This window comes from Centroberyx gerrardi, chromosome 22 (assembly GCF_048128805.1).
Source record: "Centroberyx gerrardi isolate f3 chromosome 22, fCenGer3.hap1.cur.20231027, whole genome shotgun sequence".
NCBI classification, from domain to species: domain Eukaryota; kingdom Metazoa; phylum Chordata; class Actinopteri; order Beryciformes; family Berycidae; genus Centroberyx; species Centroberyx gerrardi.
This window is the reverse complement of record NC_136018.1, coordinates 23,593,138-23,612,134: the sequence shown is the minus strand read 5'-3', so window position 1 is coordinate 23,612,134 and position 18,997 is coordinate 23,593,138. Positions and strand designations below refer to the sequence as shown.

The 18,997-nt window shown below is 41.1% G+C and overlaps 1 protein-coding gene and 1 pseudogene across 1 annotated transcript; one reads left to right on the top strand and one right to left on the bottom strand.

The window, feature by feature from the left end:
- Window positions 1-3,394: 3,394 nt before the first annotated feature.
- Window positions 3,395-7,736, bottom strand: LOC139931636 (uncharacterized; annotated as a pseudogene).
- A 3,693-nt stretch (window positions 7,737-11,429) lies between these two features.
- LOC139931637 (C-C chemokine receptor type 3-like) lies at window positions 11,430-14,546 on the top strand. The gene is made up of 3 exons (XM_071925191.2): window positions 11,430-11,435; window positions 11,551-11,690; window positions 13,640-14,546. Exons 1-3 carry the CDS (start codon window positions 11,430-11,432, stop codon window positions 14,544-14,546), a joined length of 1,053 nt encoding a protein of 350 aa, XP_071781292.2.
- The last annotated feature ends 4,451 nt before the right edge of the window (window positions 14,547-18,997 follow it).

The following is an 18,997-nucleotide window of genomic DNA, read 5'->3' as shown; positions in this document are numbered from 1 at the left end:
GCTATTTATACACCCATGACACATAGACAGACAGCGGAGCAGAGGGGAGAGACGGAGACAGCGATGTAACCTCGCTACGCTACGAGTCCCGACCTGCGTGCTGTTATTTGACATGGCAGCAGCAGAGGTGTGGATGGGAGCAGAGGTGGTGGTGGTTGGGGGGCGAGACTGACTTCCTGAGTCAAACCTATTGAAAAAGCTCATTTGCATGTTCCTGGCTCCCCTCCACTGATGGACCCGATTGTTTGTAGCCAGTAATCCTTTTCATCCCCTTCCACACCTCCTTAGCATCATTCTGCTGGAGCTTCCTCTCCAGTCTCCCCTGTAGCTGTTCTTGGCCTCCCTCAACTCCCTCTTCAGCTCCCTCTAGACAGACTTGACTTCCTCCCTGTCTCCAGCCATGAAAGCTCTCTTCTTTCTGTTGAGAAGGGCTTTAATGTCCTTTGTGATCCACGACTTGTTTGGAAAGCAGCGCACCCTCTTTGTGGAGATGACGCTGCTCTCACAGAAGCGGATGTAGTCTGTGATGCAATGGGAGAGACCCTCGATGTCCTCCCCGTAGATCTTCTGGAACAGCTCCCAGTCCGTGGTCTGGAAACAGTCCTGAAGGGCCTCCTCAGCCTCCTCAGACCACACCATCACAGTCCAGACTGCTGCCTGACAACAGGCTTGTATGTCGGTACAAGGTGTATCAGGTTGTGGTCTGATCTGCCAAGTGGGGGGAGGGCAGTGCAGCTGTATGCTTCCTTAGCATTGGCATACAGCAGGTCCAAGGTCTTGCTCTCCCTTGTTTTGCAGGTCACATACATGTGAAGTTGGTCACATGTATGTGATGTAATGTCCCACTTGACATGGTTGAAGTCTCCATTAACTGTCATGAAGGCGCTAGGGTGATTTGTCTGTAATCCCGCTACTGTAGAGTGGATGACATCACTTGTGCGCTCCGCCACTGCAGATGATGGGATGTAAACAACAGCAACAATTACAATTACAATTTCCCATTTGGCAGACACTTTTATCCAAAGCGACGTATATATGGGATTTTTATACAACACAAGCAAGTATCTATTCAGGCGAGATTAAGTGCCATAAAGCTAAATTCTGGTCCAACAGGACATAGGTGCTACGAGGCAGTGCATAGAGGCGGTGCATAGAGGCAGATAAAGATTTTTTATTTTTTTTGGATTACACAATCCATCAGGTGAGAAGGTGTTCACTAAAGAGCTGGGTCTTTAGCCTTATCTTAAAGATTGAGAGGGACTCTGCGGATTGAATAGAGTTTGGTAACTCGTTCCACCACCGAAGAACTACAGAAGAGAAGAGTCTGGCTAGAGACTTAGGGCCTTGTTGTGGTGGCAGCACCAGGTGCCGTTCCTTGTCAGAGCGAAGTGGGCGGGAGGGAGCATAGACCTGAATGAGGGAGTTCAGGTAGGTAGGAGCCGTTTTGGTTGCTGCTTTGTAGGCGAGCATCAAGGACTTAAACTTGATGCGAGCAGTAACTGGGAGCCAGTGGAGGGATATGAACAGCGGAGTGACATGTGCTCTTTTGGGCTGGTTGAAGACCAGATGCGCCGCCGCGTTCTGGATCATCTGCAGAGGTTTGAGCGTACATGCTGGGAGCCCTGCCAGTAAGGAGTTGCAGTAGTCAAGGCGTGATATTACATGTGCCTGTACTAGAAGTTGTGCTGCATGTTCAGACAGGTAGGGTCTGATCTTCCTGATGTTGTACAGGGCAAATCAGCATGACCGAGCAACTGAAGCCACATGCTCCTTAGAGGTTAGTTGGTCATCAATCATGACACCCAAGTTTCTGGCAGATTTTGTGGGAATGAGCTGAGCTGATTCGAGCTGGATACTGATCTGTTGTTGTACAGAGGGACTGGCTGGGATGACAAGGAGCTCAGTCTTTGTCAGGTTAAGCTGAAGGTGGCGTTCCTTCATCCATGCCGAGATATCGGCGAAGCATGCCGATATCCGTGCCGAGACTGTGGGGTCGTCTGGCGGGAACGATAGGAGGAGCTGGGTATCGTCAGCATATGAATGGTATGAGAAGCCATGTGAGTGGATGACTGCACCAAGTGAGGTGGTGTATATTGAAAAGAGAAGGGGTCCAAGCACTGACCCTTGAGGTACCCCTGTGGACAAGCAGTGGGATTTAGACACTTCCCCTCTCCAAGACACTCTAAAGGATCTCCCTGAGAGGTAGGACTCAAACCAGCGGAGAGCAGATCCTGAGAAGCCAAGCTCAGCAAGTGTGGAGAGGGGGATTTGGTGGTTAACCGTGTCAAAGGCAGCCGATAGGTCAAGCAACATTAGAACAGAGGACTGACCGGCAGCTCTAGCTGATCGCAGTGTTTCCACTACAGACAAGAGCGCAGTCTCGGTAGAGTGTCCATGTTTGAAGCCAGACTGGTTAGGATCATACAGGTTGTTCTCAGAAAGGAATTCAGAGACTTGATTAAAGACTGTGCGCTCAAGTGTCTTGGAAAAGAAGGTGAGGAGTGAAACCGGCCTGTAATTTTCAACCTGAGATGGGTTGAGTGTAGGTTTCTTTAGCAGCGGGGTAACCCGAGCTTGCTTAAAAGCAGTGGGGAACACACCCGTTGTAAATGAGGTGTGCGAAAACTCCCGGGGAAGATAGTATGGCCGCAACCCCACCGCCAACAGCTCAATATCTGGAGTACAGATGCATGCCTTCACAGTAATGTGTCCTGGGTTACACCACCTGGAGTTAACAAAGACGGCCAGACCTCCTCCTTTCTTCTTACCGCTTTGTTTCTCCCTGTCCGCGCGCACTAGCGTGAAGCCGGCTAGTTCGACCGAACAGTCCGGGATATTCCGATTCAGCCATGTCTCCATGAAGCACACAACACACTGCTCTCCCGGTACTGACATTGGCTGCTCACCAGGGCTGAGAGTTCATCCGTCTTGTTGGCCAGCGATCTCACGTTCCCCATGATGACCGATGGAAGGCAAGGTTTGAATCTCCTATTCCTCTCCCTCTTGTTCCTCACCCTCACACCGGCTCTCGTTCCCCATTGGTGTCTCCTTATCTCCACTGGTATTCCTGCCGGCGGAGCGGCTGCTTTAGCCTGGAGCGCAAGAAGCGCCTCTTGCGTATAATAATAATAATAAATAATAAACTTTATTTATAGAGCACTTTTTTTAACACGTTACAAAGTGCTTTACAAGATTAAAACAAATTATAATAAAAATGAAATGAGAGTAAAAGAGAAACCACACAATTTAAAAGAGCACAGTACCAGAGGGTTAACGAAGTAAAACCATTAAAATAAAAATAAAAGAATCAACACAATTTAAAAGAGTACAGCATAAAGAGGATTTACAAAAGAAAGGCTAAAAATCTAAAGCAATATTATAAACAAGTATGTAATCAAGAGAGATTTAAAAGATAACGCAACACAGATAAGGTGATTGAAGAAACAGCCACAGGATTAAGGAAAGGCTTTTTTAAACAAGTGTGTTTTAAAAATGATTTAAAAGATGATACAGAATCAGCTCGTCGGATAGCTCTCAGGTAGGGCATTCCAGAGTCTTGGAGCTCGGACAGCAAAAGCCTGATCGCCTTTACTCACTAATTGTGACCGTGGGACATCCAGGAGGGCCCCACCTGAGGACCTCAGGCTGCGCACAGGCTCATAGGGAGACAGAAGCTCAATGATATATTAAGGTGCAAGACCCTTTTGAGCCTTAAAAGTTAATAATAGAATCTTAAAATCAATTCTAAAAACAATAGGCAACCAGCGAAGAGAGGCCAGGACAGGGGTAATATGGGCATGTCTCTTGGAGTTAGTCAGAACCCTAGCAGCATTTTGGACTAGTTGCAATTGCGGGAAATGGATTTCTGGTTTAAACATGTGTAGAGAGCATTGCAGTAGTCCAGACGAGATGAGATAAATGCATGGATGACCTTCTGCAGATCAGCAACGGATAGAAAAGACCTAATTTTTGAAATGTTTCTCAGTTGGTGGAAACAAGACTGAACAACTCTTTTAACTTGTTCATTAAAACTAAGATCTGAGTCAAAGAAAACACCAAAATGTTTGGCAACTAGTTTCACATTGGCGGACAAACTACCCAGATCATCTTTGAGTAAGCTAGTGGACTTTGGTGGGCCAAAGAGGACAATCTCCGTTTTGTCAGTATTTAACTGGAGAAAATTTTGTGACATCCAGGAATTTATATCAGCAAGGCAGGACTTTAAGCAATCCAGACTACCAGAAATTGGGGGTTTGATCGGGACATACAGTTGTGAATCATCCGCATAACAGTGAAAATGGACGTTATGATTACGGATGACATGGCCCAGAGGGAGCATATAAATTGAAAACAGTAAGGGTCCCAGAATAGACCCTTGAGGAACACCACATGTAAGAGGAGCCGAAGAGGAGGAGTCATCTCCAGCAACAACAGAGAAGGTTCTATTTACAAGGTAGGAACGCAACATTTCCAGGGCAGTTCCATGTAAGCCAACCCATTTCTCCAAGCGATTCAACAGGATGGAATGGTCAACAGTGTCAAATGCAGCGCTTAAATCTAAAAGAACCAGTATTGCACAGTCACCGGCATCAGTTGCAAGGAGTAAATCATTTGTGAAGGGCGCTCTCTGTGCTGTGGAGGGCTCTAAAACCTGATTGAAAATTTTCATAGATACCATTATTGTTCATGAAAGTAGTCAGCTGTGAGGATATAACTTTTTCTAGAACCTTGGACAAAAATGATAATTTAGAAATGGGCCTGTAATTAGTAAGAACAGAGGGGTCCAGGTTTGGTTTCTTTAACAAGGGCTGGACTATGGCATGCTTAAAGACAGAGGGGAAACTACCAGTGGCTAAGGAAACATTTACAATAGATAAAATGTACGGGCAAACTGTACTAAGCACTTCCTTTAGGACTTTTGTCGGAATAGCATCCAATTGGCAGGTAGACGATTTCATTGAAAGTATAGTTTTTTCTAAAGTCAGAGAGGTAACAGGTTCAAAATGTGTTAGTAAAACTAAAATGTTTGAGGAGATAGAGAGATCATGGGTGTCAGGATTGATCTGAGTCCTGATATTCTCAACTTTATTCACAAAGTAATTAAGAAATTCTTCACATTTTTCTTGGGAAAGTTCGATATTATGGGAAGGGGAGGGATTAGTGACTGAATCTATTACCTTGAACAACGTCCTGGGGTTATGGCTATTCTTTGTAACAATGTTGGAAAAATACTCAGATCTTGCATCCTTAACTGCGCACTGATAGTCTGCCATGTGAGTTTTTAGGATATCTAATGAGATTTGTAGTTTGTCAGCTTTCCATTTCTGCTCAGCTTTTCTACACAGTCTCTTATGAGCCGGGTATGATCATTTAGCCACAGTGCAGATTTTTTGAGAGATTTTACAGCTTTAAGTGGTGCTATCGAATCAAGAATGGCTGAGCAGGTATTGTTAAAAGTTTCAATGAGCTCATCAGGGTGTTGAAAAGGACATAACTTTGAATGTAGTGCAGAAGTCTGAAAGCTCAGCAAAATTACTAGCAGTCTTGGAATTAATGATGTGAGAGTAGCGGACTGGGTGACAGATATTAGAGGTCGCGTAAGGAAGGGGCACATTGAAAGTAATGGCCTTGTGGTCAGATACACAGACATCTAAAATATCCAACATGGTAGGGGAAACACCAAGTGAGAGCGCAAGGTCAAGGGTATGTCCTTTACTATGTGTGGGTTCTTTGACAGACTGGACCATATTGAAAGACTCAATAACATTAATAAAATCATTAACGAGCGCATGGGAAGGGCAGCAGACGTGAATGTTAAAATCTCCAAGAATGACAATATTGTCATATTTGGGGATTATCAGGGATAATAGCTCTGAGAACTCATTTATGAACAAATTGTTTATCTTGGGCGGCCTATAAATTGCAACACATAATAAAGGGACCTTACCATTTACCATGAAACTAAGCATTTCAAATGAATTAAAAACACCAAAAGAATTTACAGGAGAGCATTTGAAACTATCTTTATGTATTACTGCTATTCCACCACCACGACCAGAAAGCCTGGCTTTATGGAAGAAGGAGTACTTTACAGGGGTTGTCTCAATCAAGGGTATAGTGTCTGTTTGGTTAAGCCAAGTCTCTGTTATCAAGAAAAAGTCTAAGTTGTTTGCCAGAATGAAGTCATGGAAAATAAAGGTTTTATTTGAGAGGGATCTAGCATTTAGCAGCCCAAACCTAGTGGGTATGTTCAAGGTGGTGCGTAGAGGTGGTAGTGGTTGAATAGCAACTAAATTTTCATGATTTATAGAGTTAGGCCTACTCCCAGAGTGAGGTAGTCTAACCTTAGTGCAAAATGCCGCTATTGGTTCATAGATTGGCTCTAACTGAACCCCTGAAGTGTTATACAAGAGTCAATCCCGTGTACACTTTTCAATATTGCTGGATAGCATTACAGTGCCGGCCTGGCTGGGATATAGTCCATCTGATCTGAAAAATAAGTCATGTAACCAGAAAAGGTTGAAATTCTGATTCTGTGATTGTTAAGGCACCAGTTGTTTAACCAGTCATTCAGAGCAAATATGCGACTAAACACCTCAGTTCCCCGACACTTAAGCAGGGGAAGGGGTCCTGAGATGAACACATTGATGTCATGGGCTTTGAGATACTTCACCACCGATTCGAAGTGATTCTTTAGTATCTCCAATCCCTGACGGGACAGGATATCGTTGATACCGGCATGAATCACAATAGACTTGATGTGAGGGTACTTCAGCATGGGAGAAGGTAGCTGCAAGCTGATATCAGATAGGTGAGCACCCGGAAAACACTCAACTACTGCCTTAGGGAACTTTACCTTCCTCACAACTGAATCGCCTACAATGAGGATGTTATCTTCAGCATTTGGCTGGAGGCCAGACACCTGAGAGAGGGGGAAACTGGCATGAAACACACCAGCAGTCCGACGGTGAGGCCCAGGAGCAGGGGGTGAAGGTGTACCAGGTCGACGTTGGGTGTCCAGGGGAGCACTGGGGCCACTGTCCACAGCCATGGCAGCAGGAGCTACTGGAGCAGCAGGAGCAGGGGTAGGAGCAGCAGGAGCAGGAGCAGGAGCAGTAGAAGGAGCAGCAGCAGCAGCAGCAGCAGCAGGAGCAGGAGCAGGAGCAGCAGTAGCAAGAGCAGGGGCAGAAGCAGCAGGAGCAGGAGCAGCAGCAGCGAAGCCAGCATCTAGAACAGCAGAAGTAGGACCAGCTGGGACGGCAGCAGCATCCCCAGCCACCCTCTTCTTGTGAGGGACTGCCTGCAGGTGATAGGCAGAGGAGAAGCAGAGAAGCAGAGGAGAAGTCAGGACCATGGCTACTTTGGTCCTGACTTTGGGGTTGAAGATGAGCACAGTCAGTATCCTCTCCCACCAGGCTCTCCAGGACCAAAAAGCGATTAGATGTAGAGATCAGGGGGACAGGTGGAATAGCCTGGTGGCCAACTCTCCTCGGCTTACCCCTAGCCACAACCTCTGACCAGGGGGCACGTAAGCGTGGAGTGGAGCAGCGATCTGGGGGTTCGCCATTCCAAGGTAAGGTGGTATCATTAGTAGCTGTAATCTCTGCAGCATCTTTAGACAGCAGCTTTTTTATGGAGATGAGCTCCCGGGAAAGAGAGGCAACCCTGCCCACTAGATATTTACAGCCAGAGCAGCGGGCGGGGGAGAGTGTGGGGAGCGGAGCAGTCGAGTTCATGGTGGCAGCAAGGGCTTGGAAGTATGGGCCAATAGGGCAATCCAATAAAAGCCTGTTAAAAGACGGTAGACAAAGTAATGTAAGATGGCATAAAATCAAGTTCAAACAAAAATTGATTAAAAATAAATAAATAAATGAGTATTTAAAACAAAATTTGAAATATACTAAAATGCAGTACCAAATGTGATAGTCCTCAATAAAAATTCAGCTGAATCAAAAGAAAGCCAAACGGTAAAATCCAATGGGAGCCAGGACGGGGAAGACAAGCATTGTCTGTCCGTCTGCTGTCCGGTTAAAACTTTGCAGATAAATTGCTAGCACTAAGCATAGAGCTAGAACGTTGAAAAGTTAAGTAGTGCAAAATAATTCAAAGTAGTGCAATAAATAGCAAAAAAAAAAAAGTAGCAAAGTTAAATAGAAAATTAGAAAAAGTAGCAAAAAAGTAGAAAAAGTGGGAGCTGCTGTGACTGGCTGCCACTCTCAACGACGGCGCCACGACGGCGGCACTACTATTAAAAAATTGCCTACCCCAGCTTTAAATTTAAAGTTACTGCATTTTCAAAAATGTGAACTTAGACTTCAAATCCACAATAAATACCCTTTTAACTAAACTACATTTATTTGCTAAACATCATGAAGAACATTAACTGAGCCATAGTAGATTTAAAAACAAAATCATGGAAACGGGATGGTATAGGAACTTTAAGAGTTATTTGCTGTAAAAGTGAGTAGTTGTATGAGCCCTGTTGTTCCCTGTAGTTATGGAGTAAGTACAAGAGGGGAACAAGCACTGCTTTATTTTACAGCCCGCACAGCTTGTATTTACTCTATAACTACAATGAATAAGAGGGGAACAAGTACTGCTTTATTTTACAGCCTGCACACTTTGTACTTACTCCATAACTACAGGGAACAAGCACCAATAACATTTGTTTTGCATTGCTCGGACTGTCCGACAGTGGTGAATCGATTCAGGATTGGTTAATTTGATTCCTTTTTTGTTTGTTATTTTATCTTGACTAGTTACCCTTCTAGATAGCAATAAGTGGAGTTTAAATATGGCATTACTGAATATGTTAGCCAACCTCGATATACAAACATTTCCTACATATTTTTTCATTCATTATCTCGTTATTGTGCTCAACGTTAGCCTTTGTTATAGCTAATGCCTCTGCACAGCTTGTGGAGAGAATGTCAGGCCAAGCCTGTAGGATGTTCTGGAAAATTCAGAATGTATATAATTTGCCAAATAGCTCACACATTAATAAAATCAAAATTTTTCAGTTCATGCTTGCTGAGAAGACTGTGGGAATAAGATAAGATAAGATACTTGTATTGTCCCTGTGGGTAAATTTGTCCTGGAATAAATGCAGTTTGGTGGGTAATATGTATGTAATTGAAGAGTGGCATTGAAAATACATAAAACGTCTTGAGTCATGTTTAATGAGGGATGCTATTTTACTGATAAGCGAAAATAAGCATGAAACAGGCTGATTTTTGTTTGCCATGAGGTTTTCTGATCTCATTATATCATTATACACTCCCTGGGCAGCTAACTTATTAATACTTCGCTAAAAATACGATGAACTCTCACAACAAAGTAATAACCATAGACCCTAATAATTACCCTAACGCTATTTCTAAATTGCCCTGTCAACCAAAACTCCTGGAATCTCTAGTATATGATCAACTTAAAAGATTTCTTTTGAAATACTTAGTCTTGCGCCCTTGTCAGTCTGATTTTAGGGCAAATCATAGTACAGTAACTGCCACCTTGATTGCAAATGACTTTGTGCATTGGACAGTAAACAACATTGTGCTGCTCTTTTCGTAGACCTGTCAAAACCTTTCGAAACTGTCAACCATTTTCTACCTTTGCAAAAGCTGCTATCCATATAGGTTTTGACTCATCTGGATGGTTTCAAAATTATCTAGCTGATAGATACCAGTGCATAAAGGTGGGGAATGTTGTCTGTTGTTTTATGAATATCTTCATATAATTGTATGGTGTCTCCCAAGGTTCAATATTAGGTCCAGTACTATTCACTGTTTATGTTAACGATATTGATTCAGCCTTACACACCTGCCATGTCTAACTTTATGCGGATGACACTATCTTGTATTGCTTCACTGACTCTGTACATTCAGCCACTAAGAAGCTACAACTCTCCTTTATGTTTTTATTACATTGTATTGCTTTATTGCATTTTATTTATTTTATTATTTTTATTATTTTATTTTATTAATTTTTGAATTGTTAGTTTTATGAATTGCTTGTTAGTTTTATGAGTTTTTTTTATGTAATTTAGGTCTCTCTTGCAAATGAGATATTGATCTCAATGGGATTTTACCTGAATAAATAAAGATTGAGAAATTAGGGAAAGCAGTAATGCAGGACCAGACAAACGGCTCTTGACATGCAGTCCCGTCCACAACACCATTTTAGAACAGTCAAGTATCAGGTTATTTATCAAAAAATACAAACTTTTAAACCAATTGAATATTACTGCTAGTGTTACTCTTATTTCTTACTTGATGTGGAAAAAACATTTAAAGAGATTTCAGAGTGATATTACATTACATGGTAGATGTTATTGCATAATTCACTAGGTCTCTCTTGAAAAAGAGATTGCATCTCAATGAGACAACCTGGTAAATAAATAAATAAATGAATAAATAAATTAATAAATAAAGGTTAAATAAATTCAACAAAAATGGTTACCAAGCAATGTAAAGTCACTTACGTAACAAGTTATCTTAAAGTGGTAATGCTTGAGATCCTGTTTTATTTTTTTTTATTATTTTGTCTCCATCTTATGGTGATGTTTCTGCACTGCACTTCCATGGATTTTCTGTTTGTGCAGTTTGAGTTTCTGTAGGTGGCGCTCTTGTTTTTGTCTGCTATCGCTGCTCATGCTAACAACCCAGTTCTTTATTCCAAAAAAAACAGAAACATAAAATGCATCACTTCCTGTGCACCAGAGGATTTTTCCAGGAAAGACCACAGGGTGTTTACAGCAAGTGTAAAAGCTTTCATGAACTGGCTATAGGTTAAATCACTATTGTTTTATAGAGATCAGTGATAGAGAGTAGCAAAACAGGCATTTATTCATATGAAAAAGTCACAAATTATTACTTTAAGTTAACAAGCTACTATTACTGACAAAAATGATATTGCATTATCAATTAAACATTTTATTACATTATTGGCTTTTTATTACGTGAAAGGCTTTATTACAGTTAGTTTTATTACATTATTGTCATTTGCTACACTATAGGCAGTTATTACGTTAAAGGCCTCTCTACAGGGTGAATATTAGAATGTGAACTGAAAAGTCCAGGGAGGGAGATCACTGATTCAGAGGGCGTGCTGCCTTGTTCTCTTGGCCAATCCTTCCCCCTCTTACACACACACACACACACACACACACACACACACACACACACACACACACAGACACACACACACACACATACACACATGCACGCACACACACACACACACACACACACACACACACACACACACACACACACACGCACACATTTCACATCTCTAGTACTTCCTTCCCCTGAGTCAAACAGCTCTGGCCTTGAGAGTCAGGCAACAGGCAGAAGCTGTTCAGCTAGCCAAGTGGTAAGTCACTTCAGCTTAGCGTGTTCCTCATTCCTGCAAAAGTCTGGCTTTACATCATGGAGGTGGGTACTGTACATTGGAGGTTTTCAGTTAAAAGCATTGTTTTAACGTTGTTTTAACATTGTTGTAACATTCTAGATGAACACCATAACTGCCATATGTGATAATGACACACAGGTAGAGCCAAGCAACAATGACGGTGGTCCGTGTGCTAGGGATGGTGACAACTACCTGGGAGCTCAGCTATCATACCTATACTTCCTCATGTCTCTCCTCAGTCTGCTCGGCAATGGACTGGTCCTGGCCATCATCTACCGGTGAGTGGCCTCACAAACCCAAAGCAAAGATGAAACCAACAATTTCAATACTGGAACATATTAAGTAAAAAAAAAAAAAAAACACCAATCACAAAGAATATCATTTACAAGTAGTGTTAGTTTTAGGTTTGTACCATGTCATGTGATAAACCACCACCAATGCTGCTGTATTCAAGTACTATATTCCACATAATATCAGTGCTCATAATGATTTGATATACTCCTGTCCTACTGCACCAGCGTCAGTCTCAATGACCATGTAGTGCCTCAAAGTACCACAAACCAAATTTAATGGATAAATCTTGACTATTGTCAAATTGTTAGTACACATTTCACTGTTATCACTGTTTCACTGTTAACACATGATTCAAAAATCTTTTTCAGGTGTAAATTAAATAGACAATGAAGTGATCCTCCCATCATGACTACTGGGACCCCATGAACAAAATTTCATAGTCTTCCATGCAAGAAAATCAAAATCAACATATGTGTAAAAAATGTCATTTGTTATTTAGCAATTTCTACCATCCACTTCTTGCCACACAGTATTTTCTCTCAGTATTTCCTCCTAGGTTTTACAGTGGTTATGCTCAAACTCAAAATGCAAGTGAATACAACTGATTTGAGGCAACATCTTTAGACCATTTGGACTACCTCCGGCCCTGCAGTGTAATAATGGTGGCAAGACTGATTGTTTTTATTTACTTGATTTGTTTGGACTGTCCGACAGTGGTGAATCGATTCAGGATTGGTTAATTTGATTCCTCTTTAGTTTGTTATTCTATCTTGACTAGTTACCCTTCTAGATAGCAGTAAGTGGTGTGTAAATACGGCATTACTGAATATGTTAGCCAACCTCGATAGAAACATTTCCTACATATTTTTTCATTAATTATCTCGTTATTGTGCTCAACGTTAGCCTTTGTTACAGCTAATGCCTCTGCACAGCTTGTGGAGAGAACATCAGGCCAAGCCTGTTCAAAAATCTGTAAATTTTTTTCTGCCTGGTACATCGGCAAAAAGCATACCTTGGATTTTTTTTATGGTAGGGTGATCTGGTAAATTATTTGCCAAACAGCTCACACTTTATTAAAATCAAAATTTTTACATTCAGTTCATGCTTGCTGAGAAGAAGAAGTGGGAATAAAATAAGATATACTTTTATTGTCCCAGTAGGAAAATTTGTCCTAGACTTTGGCATGAGTTTTTCTGATCTTACTATATCATTATACACTACCTGGGTGTTGGGTATCCACAACCTAAATTTGCTGTTCTTGCTTGCTGGGGACGGAGGGGAGAGAGAGAAAGGGGGTATGGCGTTCACAGCTGGCATGTGCTTGATTTGTTGTTGTATTCAATCACTGAATGATAGAGGTCAGCATTGTCAGAAATTACACCTTAACTGAAGCTAACTACCTTTCTTTGCTGTTCCAAGTAATGTTAGGCTTAGTCAAGTCCAGTCTTAATGATAAACTTGGTTGACTTGAGTTTATCAAAGAAGCGATGAAGCAATCGAGTAAACATTTTCAACTAAACTTGCTACCTACCTCTTCACTTGTCATTGTGGGACATGTAACCTTGAGCGGGAGAAAAATCTGGCAAAGCGAGACTGGTAACCAGCGATATTTCTCCGTAGGTACATTTATTTTAGCCATTAGCCTTTATGCACGGTTTGTCCTTAAGGGCTGCCGTCGCCCAATAGCTTTGCTGTGTGTTTTTACAAAATGTGTTGCGGTTTCTGTCACCCTCTAGTGGTCAGAAACAATCGCTTAGTGTAGCTTTAACATGAAGTACATTACTTGAAAGCAGTACTTGAGTAAATGTATTTAGTCACTCTATCTGGATATGTTCTTCTATAGGATACTGGATACTCTGATGGTACAATATTAGCCTTAGGCTCTGTTTTACTCTCCATCTCAATGTTGAAGTGAATCCATGACTTCTTCTAGGTTTGAGAAGCTGACCACGGTGACCAACATTTTCCTGCTGAACCTCGTGCTGTCTGACCTGATCTTCATGTGCAGCCTTCCCTTCTGGGGCATCTACCTACTCTCCGACTGGATCTTTGGCAAAATCATGTGTAAGATTGTAGGCAGCACCTACTACCTGGGCTTCTACAGTTCTGTCCTCTTCCTAACTCTTTTGACCTTTGACCGACACCTCGCAGTTGTTTACTCTCTGGCTGCACCACGACTGAGGAGACGAAGCTATGCAGTAGCCTCCTGTGCTGGGGTGTGGCTGGTCAGTGGCCTGGCGTGTATCAAACCAATGATTCTCTACACCAGTTACACTGATTACGAGGACATTAAGTACTGTGAGGAGGATCCTGGCTATACTTTGAATAACATTATCGATGTGCCCCTCCTGAAGGAAGTAGGGATGTACCTTCAGCTTTTCCTTTTCTTCCTCTTTCCTTTGGCTGTAATTGTGTACTGCTACATCAGAATTACCATCACCGTTATATCATCCAGGATGGTCACCAAGTTCAAGACAGTCAGGCTGATATTCGTCATTGTCCTGCTGTTTTTTGTGTGCTGGACCCCGTACAACATTGTATTAGTGATGCACAATAAAGCCTCCACCTGTGAGCAAATGCAGAAAGTTGGTAATGCACTTCACGTCACCCGTAACATTGCCTACCTTTACTTTTGCATCAGTCCCATCTTCTATACATTTGTTGGGAAAAAGTTCCAGAACCACTTTAGACAGCTGCTGGTGAAACGCTTCCCATGCTTAAAGAAGCATGTTGCTGTCAGTCAAACCAGCGGAACCAATCTGACCAGGAGTAGGAGTACACAGCCATGTATTGCTGATAATCATGCCATGGTTGATACATCAATGAGGAGTCACCATTAAAAATTATTTTTGTCCACAAATAAGATTGCTACTTGCCCAAGATGTCACCACTTTCAAACCTCTGTTAAACCATTTTGCAACATATCCAGGCAACTTCATATATTCTGATCCTCATATATTTCTGATGTTTAATATGCTTCTATTCTATTAAGGAGTATTTATCTGTAGAATTAATACTATTTAGGCGCAACTGAAGGAAGTGCTGTGTGAGTTGTTTTGTTTTTGGACTGTCTTAAGACGTCAGGTGGAGAGCAATGGAATCAGAGATGTATGGTATTGTCTGAATGGGGATTAAATGTGATTTGATGAAGCTGATGTTGCTCCCACAAACTTCCTGAAAGATGTCTTGGATATCACTGGTTCCTCTAGTTTCAAGCATGTGATAGTTCAACCCCTCTGGAAGAAACCTAGTCTAGATTCCTCAACCTATACAAACTATAGGTATTGCTAGTCACATTTTTATTTTATTTTTGAAAAAGTAGTTGTTCCTCAGTTGATATCTTTTTTGAAAAACTCCAATCAGGCTTCAGCCCAAAACAGCATAGAGACAAACCTTCCATTGACTTCCTTTGAACTGTAGATGCAGAAGAGTGCTTGATTCTACTCCTTTTAGACCTTAGTGCAGTATTTAAAACTGTAGCTCATGCAATTTTAATTTACAGCCTTAAGCACTTGGTGGACATCTCAGGCTCAGCACTGAGCTGGCTCAGATTGTAGCTTTCTATTAGCACCTTCTATCATTATAGATGATTCATCGTTTTCCTCTGCAGACATCACCTGAGGTGTCCAAGGGCTCATTTCTAGGCCCAATCCTTTTCTCCTACATGCTCCCACTTGGCAACATTATTCATAATGTCTCATTCCATTGCTATGCACACAATAACCAGTTATAAATCCCATAAAAACCTAATACTCTTGAGAACTGCCTCACAAACAAAGTGCTGGATGTTTCAAAACTTTTTACAGCTCAATGAAAGCAAATCCAAAATTATGTTATTTGGCACTACCAAAGTGAGCCTGGTCGTTTTGGCCTTAACAATGTCATTTTGACCATGCACACTCTGTTGCGTCCTTTTCCGTGTGATGATTGAACCAGCTTTTACGGTGATTAGTCTAGACTCAAGACTAAAGGTGGTTGATTCTGACTGTCCCTTAGTCTAGACTCAAGACTAAAGGTGGTTGATTCTGACTGTCCCTCAGTCTAGACTCAAGACTAAAGGTGGTTGATTCTGACTGTCCCTCAGTCTAGACTCAAGACTAAAGGTGGTTGATTCTAACTGTCCCTTAGTCTAGACTCAAGACTAAAGGTGATTGATGCTTATTCCTCAGTGTAGAATCAAGGCTAAAGGTGATTTTACCATCAGGACGTCAAAGGTCCTGTATAAATAAATTGGTCATGATGATAATGATGATGATTATTATTATTGCAATGTGCTTATCTATTGTCCAGTAATTCACCTCTCAAGGCCATATAGCCTCAAGTTTCTAACCAATTTCTGATGTAAAATATTAATCTGAGATATTAATATATTGCCATTTGCTTGTTTTTTACGTGTATATTTTTGCTACCTGTTTCCATTGCCTGTGTGAATGTATATTGTTTTGATTAAACCTACCATTTTTCTACTGTTATCATTTAGTTACTGTAGTCCATTTCATGCACATAAATGACATGTGGTTTCATCAGTCCATGTTTCTATTTTTCACATACCCCAGACATTTGCAGAAAAATATACAAGCCTCTTTAAGTATTCTTTTTTATTTGTTAGCTGAAAATCCCCATTTCAGAGAGTAGTTCATTAGCTGTTTGTGGATTTGAGCTGAAATTCAAACAGTAAACTTAAATATTTTAGCAGAAATTTACATTTACACACACAAATGTTTAGACAGGGACAAGACCACCTGATAGTATTAATCATCAGTACAGGGATGGTCTTTGTCAAGTAACTTAGTGTTCACGTGCGCAGCTAAAAAATAAGTCATGAAGGAAATTAGTCATCATTTTTTTCTCAAATAGCCTGATTGCTATCTGCACTCCAGATTTAAGATTTATAATACATGTTGGCCCAGAACTTTTTGAAATCTTAATAACCTTCTCTTTATTCAATCTGCTCTTTATTTTTTACAAGGAAATACACTTTAGACCAGAGTTACAAAGAGCTACAGATCTGGTTCTATTAGAGTCAGTGGCAAAAATAGTGAGTCAGTGAGACAAATGTTGTCTTTTTAGCTGTTGACTTACATACAGTTTTAAATGGATTTCAATTCAAAAGTGAATATGACCCCAAATCCGGGTCAGCTATTGACTATGGCCTCCATGTTAAAAAACAACAAAGACAAACTTTAGCTTACTGTCACGGTAGCTAAATCATTACTTATTCCTTAATTCATTACATTCCTTAAATTTCAGTTTCCTCCTAGAAATGGCTCTGTTCATTGCATGGGCACTAATCCAAGATCATCTACCAGACTTCCCTGTCTCAATGGCAAAATGTTCCCCTACTGGCAATTCCTTGCCCTCATACTGTATGGTGCTTAATGATATATGAATCCCTTCCCTTCTGCCCTTCTTTTCCATTGGACGGGAAGGAGAAAAGTCAAGCAGCCAAGGACCGACAGGAGGTTCACCACAAAGCCATGCCTTCAGATAAGATCTATCTTTCCTGTATTTTTTTCACTGACATGTCATGAGCAAGGTGAGAAGATACAGAAGAGATTAGGCAGAGCCTGACATTCATTTAGAACATTTAGATCAAACATGTTACTAGACTGATATAAAACTGATGAAAAGAGGAAGTGGAATTGTGCAATACTCAAATTCACTAGAAGCAAGGGAGTGACTGATATAGTGATAGAGGAAGCGCACACACATGGGCACACCTTGTGTGAGGAGATGATACTATTTATGCTACGATCCCTTTGTATTTGTGTCTGTATTTGTTCAGACAATCAAGTTATTTGTATTTATTTGGATAAATTCGGGGGGATAGGGCTTAAACCAGAAGTGGGTGTGGTTTACAAACTCCTCAAACAAAACAAACAAAATCCCCCAAATTCGTATTTTTTTCCCCCCTTGTAATCATTGGCATTGCTTTTATTTAGACATAAAACTCATGATTTACAATGACCTATCAATAATAATGAATTATAAAAACAGATAATTTGCTTTCTTAAGCTGCATTTAACAAATAACAACCTAGATGTTATGTAATCATAAACACAGGCTTTTATAAACACAGCCATAAACAACTATAGCCATAAACAATGTATGCTAGTATTTAGTGTTAGTGTTAATTTAGCGTCCAAGTTTATATATAGTTCTGTAGTCTTCTATACTAGTCTACTACGGTAGACTGTAGTTAAGTGCAGTTTTTTAGAACTGCTTCTTTTGGCTATTTTCCATTACATTGTACTGGGAAATTGCTTTATTCACCTCAACGCCACATTTCTGTACGATTTGCATTGTTCTGCGTTGTTCTAATGACAACGTGATCGAAGACCCCAACGTTAGCTTGAAGAATTGTTTCAAGTTCCACAACGTTAAGGTTCTTGGCTTTCTTGAAAAGGTAAGTTTGGGGCGTCCTGGTGTCTCAGTGGTCTAAGGCACGTAACGTAACCATGACATCCTGGGTTTAAATCCAGTCCACGACCTTTGTTGCATGTCATCCCCCTCTCTTTCCTAATCTTTCCCATCTATCTCTACTGTAAAACTATGTTGGCTAATTTTAGCTATCATTGTTTTAAGTTGTAATGTTAGCTAGCAAGCTAAATTACCTTTGTTACCGCTATTGCGTTTCTCTTAGTAATGTTAGGCCATGGAGGGTGGTAACAATAGTAGACCTTGTTTTGTGTGATTTGGCTAACATTTCACTATTTATCTAGGTTGTTTATCAAAATTTGATATTGGAGTGCTTATTTATTTATTTTTTGTGTGTTTGCTGTGGGTAGCCTTGAAATAAGAGAGACATGCAATGGGAGCTGTGTGTTTGTGTGTGTGTGTGTGTGTGTGTGTGTGTGTGTGTGTGTTTGTGCAAGAGAGAGAGAGTTGATGCTTTCTTTTTTTCCTGGTGCTTGTGGATGTCATGCACTTAAAGATTCACCCCCTCTGAAACTAAAATCATTTGCAGGCCTAAGTAGGTTGCCTTGGGTCTTCTTAATTTTTGTTGTCTGTGTGATTGATGTACTTGGTTTGATACTTTACGTTATATTGGTCAGATTTACAGACCTCTACTTTTTGTTTAATTTGCATATTCTGGTGTAAAAGAAAAATCAAAAGCCTCCCTGGGAGGCTACTGTGCCCCTATTCAAATTTTTCTAAGTTGTATTTTGTGAAGACCAGTAGTCTGGAGCGATCGGGAGACACCACATTCTGCGATACTGAACAGACACAGACAGAGGACAGAAAGTCTTCATCCACTCCCGGTCAAACCAACTCCCCCTTGCAAAGTCTA

What these genes read in the sequence shown, in the direction of transcription:
- LOC139931637 (XM_071925191.2), top strand. An exon ending in GTCCTGGCCATCATCTACCG is followed by an intron (nt 11,691 to 13,639) that starts GTGAGTGGCCTC and finishes GACTTCTTCTAG; the next exon opens with GTTTGAGAAGCTGACCACGG.